At 45.6% G+C, this 11,796-nt stretch overlaps 2 protein-coding genes across 2 annotated transcripts; one reads left to right on the top strand and one right to left on the bottom strand.

Annotated features, from left to right (window-relative positions):
- Positions 1-4,696: 4,696 nt before the first annotated feature.
- Positions 4,697-6,446, bottom strand: LOC103985980 (uncharacterized protein At1g28695). The gene is made up of 3 exons (XM_065109300.1): positions 6,047-6,446; positions 5,594-5,965; positions 4,697-5,523 (listed from the first exon to the last, which is right to left on the bottom strand). The coding sequence occupies exons 1-3, from the start codon at positions 6,188-6,190 to the stop codon at positions 5,005-5,007; spliced, it is 1,035 nt and encodes a 344-aa protein (XP_064965372.1). The 5' UTR covers positions 6,191-6,446; the 3' UTR covers positions 4,697-5,004.
- Positions 6,447-8,521: 2,075 nt separating this feature from the next.
- Positions 8,522-9,289, top strand: LOC135611565 (uncharacterized). Its single transcript, XM_065107200.1, has one exon. It carries the CDS (start codon positions 8,522-8,524, stop codon positions 9,287-9,289), a length of 768 nt encoding a protein of 255 aa, XP_064963272.1.
- Positions 9,290-11,796: the final 2,507 nt, after the last annotated feature.

The raw sequence follows: 11,796 nt of genomic DNA, 5'->3' as shown, positions 1-11,796 counted from the left end.
TGTCTCACAGAGTGGATATAATAGGAAAGTACCTTAGAGAGGGTAAACTGTAGATCAACATCATTAGAATTATAGAGTTTGCTGCAAGAATTCTCCACTTAAAATTTGGGCCATAGATCGTCAAGTATAAAACTCAGAAACCTTAGTTTCTTTCTCTATTTCTCTCTCGGAATTCTCCACTTAAAATTTGGGCCCATAGATCGTCAAGTATAAAACTCAGAAACCTTAGTTTCTTTCTCTATTTCTCTCTCCTCTTTTCTCTACACTTCGCCGTCGCACTGTACGCACGAAAAAACTTTTCTCACTCTCATGTTTTATCCTGTCTCATATCTTTTAATTAATAATTTGATTTCTTTGATTTGGGCTCAAACGGTCCAATTTGTCTAAGCACACATATGGGCTGAACTTAATAATTCTCCCCCTTCAGTTTATATGGTGGGCTGTACCAAGTCAGTTCTTCGTCTACATGCTTCAAGCTTCTCTTTAGGCAAAAACTTTGTTAACATATCTGAACTATTCTCATTAGTATGCACTTTTTCTAACTGTAATTTTTTCATCTCAAACACATCACGAATCTAGTAATATCTCACATAAATATGCTTGGATCTAGAATGGTATGTTGAATTCTTGGATAGGTGAATGATGCTCTGACTATTAAACAGTATATCCTTCCTATTTCAAGCCCAATTCTTGTAGAAACTTTTTCATCCATAAAGTTTCCTTGCAGGCTTCATCCATATAGTATATCCTTACTATATATTCTGCTTCTGTGGTTGATAGAGCAACACACTTCTGTAACTTAGACTGCCAAGAAACTGCTCCTCTTGCAAATGTCATCAAGAACCCCGAAGTAGATTTCCTAGAATCAGTATCACCTGCCATGTCTGCATCTGTGTAATCTTCTAACACAGGTTCATCATTACTAAAACATAAACATAACCTGGAAGTACCTCTTAGATATCTTAATACCCATTTCATTGCTGTCCAATGTTCCTTTCCAGGATTTGAGAGAAATCGACTAACAACTCCAACTACATGAGCTATATCTGGCCTAGTACAAACCATAACATACATCAAACTACCTACTGCATATGAGTAAGGCACTCTGGACATTTCTTTTTCTTTCTCACTTGTAGGATATTGTTTCGAACTAAGCTTGAAATGACCTGCAAGAGGAGAACAAACTGCTTTGGCTTTACTCATGTTGAATCTTTCAAGAACCTTTTCAATGTAAGTCTCCTGAGATAGCCAAATCTTCCTTTTTTTTCTATCACGAAGAATCTTCATGCCAAGTATTTGTTTCACCGATCCCAAGTCTTTCATGGCAAAAGACTTACTTAGCTCTCCTTTAAGCTTTCCGATTTTTCCAACATCATGGCCAACAATCAGCATATCATCAACATATAGCAGTAAAATAATAAAATCATCATCTAAAAATTTCTTCGTAAACACACAATAATCAGATATGGTTCTATCATACCCTTGGCTCATCATAAAGGAATCAAACTTTTTATACCATTGTCTAAGTGTCTGTTTGAGTCCATATAAGCTTTTCTTAAGCTTACACACCATATTTTCTTTTCCCTTGACTTTGAAACCTTCTGGTTGCTCTATGTAAATTTCTTCTTCTAAGTCACCATGAAGAAATGCTGTTTTTACATCAAGTTGCTCAACTTCTAAATTCAAGCGGGCAATCAAACCAAGAACAACTCGGATAGAGGACATTTTTACAATTGGAGAAAATATTTCTTCACAATCAATTCCTTTCTTATGACTGAATCCTTTCACAACTAATCGTGTCTTGTATATTTATTGTGAGCTATTGTTTTCAATCTTCAATTTATAAACCCACTTATTCTTGAGAGCTTTCTTCTCTTTAGGTAATTTTACCAAGTCATAGGTGTGGTTCTCAAGCAAGGATCTCATCTCTTCTTGCATGGCTTTAATCTACTCATTCTTATTCTCATGTAGAATAGCTTCTTAGTAAGTTTCTAGCTCTCCCCTGTCAGTAAGCATAACATACTCATGTGGAGGATATCTGGTAGATGGTTGTCGCTCTCTAGTGAATCTTCTCAATGGAATCTCAACTGGTGGTGGAGGTGCTTGTTCAGCATCATCAACTGTAGGTATATCATCACTGGTATTCTCACCACAATCTTCTTGTTCATCTTCCCCATGATCATCATGAACTACAAGTAAAGGAACTGGACCCAGACTCCAAGGAATATAAACAAAGGTTTCTGGCTTCTCAATATTATCACCATCATCAAACAATTGGTCTTCAAGAAACACAACATCTCTGCTTCTAATAATCTTCTTATTCACTGGATCCCATAATCTGTACCCAAACTCTTCATGACCATATCCCAAGAAGATACATGCTTTTACTTTACTATCAAGCTTGGACCTCTCATCTTTGAGAATATGAACAAATGCTTTACACCCAAAGACTCTTAAGTGATTATAAGATATATCTTTTCCTCTCCATACTCTCTCTGGAACATCACCTTTCAAAGGAACTGATGTAGAAAGATTTATCAGATCAACTGTAGTTCTCATAGCCTCCCCCCAAAATGACTTTGGTAACTTGGCGTCGGAAAGCATACACCTAATCCTTTCTTCAATTGTTCTGTTCATCCTTTTTGCCACACCGTTCTGTTGAGAAGTTTTAGGAACTATTTTCTCAAGCCTATACCATGGATCCTACAATAATTCTCAAAAGGAACCCTGAACTCGCCACCATTATCTGATCGAATACACTTTAGTTTTCTATCAATCTCTTTTTCAACACTAACATGAAACTCCTTGAAAACATCGAGTACTTGGTCTTTAGATTTCAAAGCAAAAGCCCACACTTTTCTAGAATAATCATCAATAAAAGTAACAAAATAAAGAGTACCTCCAAGAGTTCTAGTTTGCATAGTACAAACATTAGTATGAACTAAATCAATAACATTTGATCTTCTAGATATGTCTGAAATGCAACTCTATGTGTTTTTTTAGCTAAGCAATGATCACAAGATTTAAGAGATGTACTTTGCAACTCTAGTAGGAACTACTTTCTAGCAAGAGTTTGAAGTCTCTTCTCATTGATATGTCCAAGCCTCTTATGTCAAAGATCTATACTTTCACCTTTTTGAATTGCATTAATCTCTCCTTTGTGTAGCTTAGCTTCCATGACATAAAAAAAGTTAAGTTTCTTTCCTCTCGCCACAATCAGAGAACCTTTAGTGAGTTTTCATTTGCTTTCACCAAAATAGTGTGCAAAGCCCTCATCATCAAGTCTACTTGTAGATATTAAGTTAAGACGAATATCTGGAACATGTCTTACATCTTTGAGTATCAATTTGCTCCCAATATTGGTCTCTAAGCAAATATCTCCAATACCCACAATCTTAGATGTACGACTGTTTCCCATTCTGACATTACCAAAATCACCAGCAGTGTAAGATCTAAAGAAATCACCATGAGAAGTAACATGAAATGAAGCACCAGAGTCAATTACCCAATTACTGTCCTGAGTTACAAGACTAACACAACCTTCATCACAGACAATAGTGATATTACCTCCAGCAACAACTGTATTGGTCTCTTTCTCATTTTTCTTCATTTTATTCTGTTCTTACTTCCAAAACCTACACTCTTTCTTCATGTGACATGGCCTGTTATAGTGAAAATATTTGATATCTCTTCTAGACTTGGATCTTCCTCTATATCCATGTGGGTTTCTACTATGATTTCTTCCACGCCTTTCTTGTTTTTGAGTAACAAATGCCCCAGAAGAAGATTCACCCTGTTCTTTCCTTCTGGCATCTTCATTTAGCAAACTGTCTTTAACCATATCTATAGTTAGAGTCCCCTCTGGCGTAGAGTTGCAAATAGTCACCACATACGTTTCTCAACTTTCTGGTAAAGAGTTGAGAAGTAATAATCCTTGCATCTCATCATCTATATTCATTTTCATAGCAACCAACTTGTTTGCAAGACTCTGAAATAGGCTTATGTGCTCAACAATGTTACCACCATCTTTATACTTCAAATTTACAAGCCTTCCGAGGAGAGAAATTTTATTTCTCACTATCTTTTTCGCAAAGAGATTTTCTAACCTTTGCCAAACAATATCAGCTGTGGTTTTATCTGAAATATGCTTATGTAAGTTTATCTCCATCCATCTTCTAATATAGGCAATAATTTTTCTATGTTAAACTTCTCATTCTTCATCGTCCATAGTAAAAGGTTTATCTTTAACCTTAATAGGCTTATACAAATCTTTGCAATAAAGCAAATCTTCCATCAGACGCCTCCAAGTGGAATAATTTGATGAGTTTAATTTAATCATACCATATGACTGCTCCATTTCAATCAAACAAGAAAAACTAATACTAAATAACATGTTGCTCTGATACCACTTGTTGGGAAAAAACCTGTTAAAGCGGAATATTCTTTTCCCTCTTTATGTATCAAAATGGGTTCCTCATCAAAATACCAACTTGATATCCAAATAAAAATATCAACCAGCACAGTATAAATACGAGCAAAAAAATCAATCACACAATGAGACCAAATCTTTTAACGTGGAAAACCCAATATGAAAAAAATCACGGGACTATAGTCCACCTCAAACTTCCACTATCAATAGTGATGATAACATATATAAAATAGGTCTTCTCTAGAATAATCAGATGATCAAAATAACATCAAGTATCTTCTCAAAAGAGAATTCTAGATCTCATAGAGTGGATATAACAGGAAAGTATCTTAGAAAAGGGTAAACTATAGATCAACACCGTTAGGATTGTAGAGTTTGCTGCAAGGATTCTACATATAAAATTTGGGCCAAAACTGATAACGTTTGGCCACCGATCGTCAAACAAAAAACTCAGAAATCTTATTTTCTCTATTTCTTTCTTCTCTTTTCTCTACACGCCGCCGCATTGTACGCATCAAATATGTATCTCGAGTTGTGAACACACGGAAACCCTGGGTCATCTGACCTTGTTCAGCTCAGTGCTTTGTGGCAGTATGCTTGGTGGCGGTGTCGTGCAAGCAGATTCCCTTGACCGGAGGCCATGCAGTAGTCGTAGCATTTGATGTGCCATTCGAGTTGTTAACCTTCCAAGCTTCTAGCACACATCTCAGGTCTATGAGCTTAGCTTTCATGCTGGCACAACAGTTCGCATGAACCGTAATCACTTTCCTCAAGTCCTGACTCATTTGACAGAACCCACTAAAATAGGTAGTCTCCAAGGCCCTCACTCTCAACCCCAGCCGCGTGAACGCGCCCTCCTTCTTCATCTTCTGCAGCACATCTTGATCTTTCATGCCTTTCGAGTTGTTCCTCCACGCATACCACTCGTCGAACAGTGCTATGGTCTTGTTGTTTGCTGTCACGAAATAGAAGCCGGTGTTGAAGAAGGAGTTATCGAATGGGTTGCAGGAGCAGCAATCACTGCTCATCTGAAGGTCCTCTCCATCACGATGCAACTGTGAGAACGGATTCCGTAGCCACATGACATCCATATCCTGATAGCAAAGACAACATAAGAAATGTCGCAGTAATATACAATCACCAGGATGGCTTAATATGACTTACGGTGAAGATGAAGCTGTATCCGCGCCGGAGGACATCTCCGAGGAAGAGAGTTCTTCTCCACATCATGTTGTTGAATGCATCAGACATGTAGAAGACCTCCTTGGAGAAGTCGACGCCCTCGGTTACGAGATTGTAGCAGTGAAGCTCCAGGGTGCGGCATCTGTTGAAGGCCCTCTGGTCGACGGCGACGAAGAGAAGGTGGTCGACGAAGAATTCGGTGTCCTCCCCTTCTCCAAGACTTTGCAAGAACAGATCCAGCATCGCGTTCTGCTCCACGTACGCCTTGTTCAGTATCGCGATGATCAAAGTCCGGTTCTCCATGGCGACCCCCTCTAGTGCTGCTTCCAGTTCATCTTTTGGGGTAATCTCCGTCTGACCACACGCAAAATACAAGCTAGTTTCTGAGCTCTCTGTGCGTACTGTTCGGCATATACTGTGTGTGGATTAACTTACAGTATTTGCACCATGTTGCAAGCGGAAGAAAGCTGTGGGTACTCCAAGCGGCCATAAGCAGGCATAGATGACGACCAAAACGAGAAGAGGGGCGACGACGATGGACGCGGTGGCACGGTAGGCGATGGCGCCGGGGAAGCTCATGGCAAGGATCGAGGTGCAGGGGAGATCGGAGAACTCCACTCTGATCTGTAAAGATCAGCAGCTCAGACTCCTCCTACATCGACACGCGGCACATGGCTAAGAAGCTGTAACCACCACCGAGTCCTTTCATTCAATTGTTTAGGTATAGGTTCGCGCCGGTGATCGAGAAAGGCAGTAGTTCAAAGGTGACGTGCCTCTTTTGGCTTCTTTCCATTGAGATCTGAGGCATTTGACGATCCAAAAACTGGGGGCGGACAGATCGACGAAGGCTTAAGAACTGTTGGTATCACATAAGCATCTCCGGTGTTCACTTTTGTGGAAGACAGGAGGAAGTCGGGTTGGGAGTTGGTGGATTTTTTAGTGCCTTGATCGTTACCATTTATACTGCTTTGCATGTGCAAAAGAAATAATAACTGTCTATATGACGTCTTCTACAACCACCTCGGATAGGCTTTAGCGTTATATATATGTATATATATATATATATATATATATATATATATATGTATATATATATAATATATATATATATGTATGTATATATATATATGTATGTATATATATATATGTATGTATATATATATGTATATATATATATACATACATATATATATATATATATATATATATATATATATATATACATATATATATATATATATATATATATATATATATATATATACATATATATATATATATGTATATGTATATATGTATATATATATATGTATATGTATATATGTATATATATATATATATGTATATATATATATGTATATGTATATATGTATATATATATATATATATATGCATATATATATATATGCATATATATATATATATATATATATGCATATATATATATATGCATATATATATATATATATATATATATATGCATATATATATATATATATATATATATATATATATATATATATATATATATATATATGTATGTATGTATGTATATATATATGTGTATATATATATGTATATATATATATACATATATATATATGATAGGGGTAAAAAACTGATTTGACGTAACCCCCGTATTTGACGTAATACACCCCCACGTCGGACACCCTGGGCGACGCACTGCCCCAGAACGAGCATTAACAACGACACGACACGCACCCACACCCACCGTACCCGAATAACCTCCTCGGCTGACCCCTCACGGTCGGCCGAGGCAGGCGAAGGCGTTGACTGACACCCCCCATACCCTGCGGCAGCTCGGCCTTCCACGCGACGTCCATGACGACGACAGACGCCGTCAGAGGTACGACCCTGCCCCGGCAGGATGGCACATCAGGTAACATCAAACCCACTTATAAATACCCCCTGGCTCCCAACGGGCAAAGGGAGATAACTAAAAAAACTCCTCTCCACCACCACTAACTTGATCGTCGGAGGGGTCGGGCCGAGCAACCGACCCGACCTGTGTGCAGGTACTCGACCGCTGCTGAATCCACTTGGCGCCGCAGAACTTTCCAGCCAGATCCCCTGTGTCCGCCACCACAACATCCTGAGGGAAGCCATGTCTGATCTTAGCCATTCGGAGTCCTGAATCAGCCGCATCGACCCAGAGGTCACGGCTAAAAAAGTTACTAATCCGTAACAGATTGGCGCTAGAAGGAGGGCCTCCAAATGTCAGGCGATTAGCGAATCCACCCCGGTGGATCCTCAACTGCTGAGCTCCCCGCCTTGGGGGAGCATCCCCCACATGATGAAACCCACGACGAACGCCCCGCGACGGCATCAGAACGCTACTGGCGACTGTTCAATGACCCAGGCTTGTCGCCCCCCAGCGGCGCACCCGCCGGCCCGTCGCAAGTGTCACCCGAGGCCTTTCATGACCTCGCCCACCAAGTCCGGACCCTGACAAGCATGGTCCAGACCATCATCCCGATCGTCTCCCAGCGGACCCCTCCGCACGCGACCCGGCTCTCACCCCAACGGGAGACCCCTGTCCAGACTCGCGCACCACTTCCTGAGCTCCCCATCTCACTTCAAAACCCCGCAGCTCGGCCCGGGAGCCGAGAAGCATAAGAAGCGGCGAGCCGTCCCGAGCCCGAGGCTCCGACCGCCGATTCGACAAATGCCCTACGGACTCAGCTGCGCCTCGTCAGTCAAAGGCTTGACGAGGTACAACAGGAGGTTCGCAAGTCAAAGGGAGAGCTCGGGACGGATGGGCACAGAGGATCTCCGTTCACCCCCGAGATACAAGATCAGGCGATCCCGCCGCACTTCCGCCTCCCCTCGCTGGACGCGTACGACGGCGCCACCGACCCAGCGGACCACGTAGCTGCTTTTCGCGCCCAGATGGCGCTGTTCGGGACTTCAGACGCCTTGATGTGCAGGGCGTTCCCAACGACTCTGCGAGGACCGGCCCGCACATGGTACAGCGGCCTGAAGCCGGGGACCATCGCCTCCTTCGATCAGCTCGCCAAGGATTTTGAGCTTAACTTCCTGGCGTACGCCCGACCAAAGCCGTCCATGGCGTTGCTCCTGGGGCTCAACCAAAAGGAGGATGAGCCCCTCTCCCATTTTGTGAACCGATTTACGACGCAAATCCGTGGATTGTCGGATGCTCACCCCTCTCTCTTGATGCAGGCCTTCATGACTGGCCTGCGGCCCTCCAGGTTCTTCTGGTCGCTCGTGGAGCGGCCCCTCGCCGCGGTCCCCGAGATGCTCCAGCGTGCCAGTCAGTTTATCGCCGCAGAAACCTGGATGGCTGGAAAGCGGGAGGAGCACAAAAAGGTCAAGTCAGAGCCGCCCCGACAGCAACAACCCGTCGCCTCCCGGCGAAAGTTGGATAGACCTGACCTGAGGCCTCCTCTTCCCGCCTTAAATTCCTCCCGGACTGAAATATTCCTACATGAGAGGGGAAAGGGGCTGCTCAGGGACCCTCACCCGATGAAAAACCCGCGGGAGCTCGCAGACCGTTCGAAGTATTGCCGATTCCATCGACAACACGGGCACGACACTAAGCAGTGCTACGAGTTGAAAAGACAAATCGAGGAGCTCATCCTCAGGGGTCATCTCGGCCAGTACCTCCGGCTGAACAAAGAGCAATCGCCTCGCCCATAGGGCCCCGTCGAGCGACACATTGATGTGATAGCCGGGGGCCTCGCATCCGGAGGAGGTTCCATGTCGGGCCGAAAGGCGTATGCCCGAGCCGCTCCAAACGAAGCCTCGGAACATGAGCCCGAGCCCGAGATCACCTTCCCCACCGGAGCTGCCGAGCGACCTGACCACGATGACGCCTTGGTGATATCGGCCAGGGTAGCCAACGCGCAAATAAGGAGGGTCATGGTCGACACGGGGAGCTCGGCCGACATACTCTACTTCGATGCCTTCCAGAAGCTGGGCCTGGCCAGGGAAAATCTAAGCCCGATGTGCTCGGCACTCACCGGTTTCACGGGAGATTCAATATCGCCCCTGGGGGCCATTACTTTGCCCTTGACCCTGGGGACCCCACCAAGGTCGAAGACGGTGATGACCACTTTCCTGGTGGTCAACCTCCCCACTGCTTACAATGCCATACTTGGTCGGCCGACCCTTAATAAGGTCAGAGCCGTCGTCTCGACCTACTACCAGACCATCAAGTTCCCAACCCGTGCTGGAGTGGGGGAAGTCACAGGAAGCCCCCGAGAGTCCAGACGGTGCTACCTCACCTCCGTTACATTGGGCAAGAGAGCCAGGACCGAGGCGTCCCTAGAAGACCCGCGGGAAACAAAAAAACTGGCTCCCCACCCCGAGCCGAGGGGATCCACTGTTGACATTCTTTTGCGAGAAGCTCGCCCGGACCAGACAGTCAAGGTCGGATCTGAGCTACCCGAACGGGAACGGGAGCAGCTCATCGATCTCCTACGGGAAAATGCCGACGTCTTCGCCTGGTCCCCGTCAGACATGACGGGTGTCGATCCAGAGGTCGCGGAGCATCACCTCAACATCCCGCCTGACGCTCGCCCAGTGAAACAAAAGCCTCGGCGCCAGGCCCCTGACCGACAACGTGCAATACAAGAGGAGGTGGACCGGCTCTTAGCCGCAGGCTTTATAGAAGAAGCCAAATATCCTCAATGGTTGTCCAATGTAGTCCTCGTGAAAAAACACAATGGAAGCTGGAGGATGTGCGTCGATTATACCAGCCTCAACAATGCATGCCCTAAAGACTGCTACCCCCTCCCAAAAATCGACCGGCTGGTCGACGCGACGGCCGGCCATGCGCGACTCTCTTTTATGGACGCCTACTCAGGGTATAACCAGATCAGGATGGCGCCCGAAGATAGAGAGCACACGGCCTTCCTCACCAGTCAAGGGGTGTACTTTTACAAGGTCATGCCGTTCGGGCTAAAGAATGCTGGAGCCACATACCAGAGGACGGTGAACAAGATGTTCGCCCATCAGATCGGGAGGAACATGGAAGTCTACGTGGACGACATGATTGTGAAAAGCCGAGAGGCTGAAACGCACCTTGCCGACCTGGCCGAGGCCTTCGCCACGCTGCGCAAATTCGGCATGCAGCTCAACCCCACAAAGTGCGCTTTCGGCGTCACCTCCGGGAAGTTCCTCGGGTTCATTATACACCAGAGAGGAATCGACGCCAACCCGGAGAAGGTTCAGGCAATAATCAATATGCAATCCCCCCGGACGGTTAAAGACCTGCAGCGACTTAACGGCAGACTGGTCGCTCTGTCTCGCTTCCTCGCCCGATCGGGCGATCGCTGCCTCTCATTCTTCAAGGCGCTTAAAAGCCCGAAGAACTTCCAGTGGACATCGGAGTGCGAGGAGGCTTTCAAACAGATGAAGCAGCACCTAGCCAGCCTTCCCCGGCTCGCCTCCGCCTCCCCCGGCGAGAAGCTTGGACCCTACACGTCGACGGCTCGGCCAACTCAAAGGGCGCCGGCGCGGGGCTAGTACTCCTCGCCCCCGACGGACGCTCGTTTGAGCGCTCCCTCCGCTTCGGGTTTAAAGCTACCAACAACGAGGTGGAGTAGCAGGACTGAGGCTGGCCCTCGAGATGCAGGTGGCTGCGATACACGTCCACACCGACTCGCAACTTGTAGCCGAGCAGCTCAACGGCGGGTACGAAGCTAGGGACACAACCATGGCGAAATACCTAGCCCGGGTAAGGGACCTAACCGCCAAGTTCCATTACTTTACGCTGTCTAATGTTCCGAGGGAAGAAAACGAGCGAGCCGACGTGCTGGCCAAGCTAGCGTCGAGACCAACCCCCGAAGCAAGGGCGAAGATTGAGGAGCTCCCTGCCCGCACCATCGAAATAGCAACGGCGGCCCCGAGCAGCGCGCCGATCACGTGGGTGCAAGAGCTACTATGCTTCAAGAGGGATGGAACCCTTCCCCTCGACGAAGGCGCGGCTCGGCGCCTGCGTCGCACGCACGCGTGGTACACCGAGGAGTGTGGCCGCCTCTACAAACGGTCATTCACCTATCCCCTCCTACGATGCTTGGAGTCTGATGAAGCCCGGACGGTCCTAGCCGAAACCCACGAGGGGGTCTGTGGCGAGCACATCGGCGGGCGAACCTTGGCGCACAAAATACTCCGCCAAGGCTACTACTGGCCGACCATGTGCC

This window comes from Musa acuminata, chromosome BXJ2-5 (assembly GCF_036884655.1).
Source record: "Musa acuminata AAA Group cultivar baxijiao chromosome BXJ2-5, Cavendish_Baxijiao_AAA, whole genome shotgun sequence".
Taxonomy (NCBI): Eukaryota; Viridiplantae; Streptophyta; class Magnoliopsida; order Zingiberales; family Musaceae; genus Musa; species Musa acuminata.
This window is presented reverse-complemented; position numbering and strand designations above follow the sequence as displayed.

Bases quoted from the DNA above. Each gene is read 5' to 3' on its own strand.
- LOC103985980 (XM_065109300.1), bottom strand. From the start codon at position 6,190: ATGAGCTTCCCCGGCGCCATCGCCTACCGTGCCACCGCGTCCATCGTC. The intron at 5,966-6,046 runs GTAAGTTAATCC...GCGTGTGGTCAG, and splicing joins TGCAACATGGTGCAAATACT to ACGGAGATTACCCCAAAAGA. The intron at 5,524-5,593 runs GTAAGTCATATT...CTTTGCTATCAG, and splicing joins GATACAGCTTCATCTTCACC to GATATGGATGTCATGTGGCT.
- LOC135611565 (XM_065107200.1), top strand. From the start codon at position 8,522: ATGGCGCTGTTCGGGACTTCAGACGCCTTGATGTGCAGGGCGTTCCCA.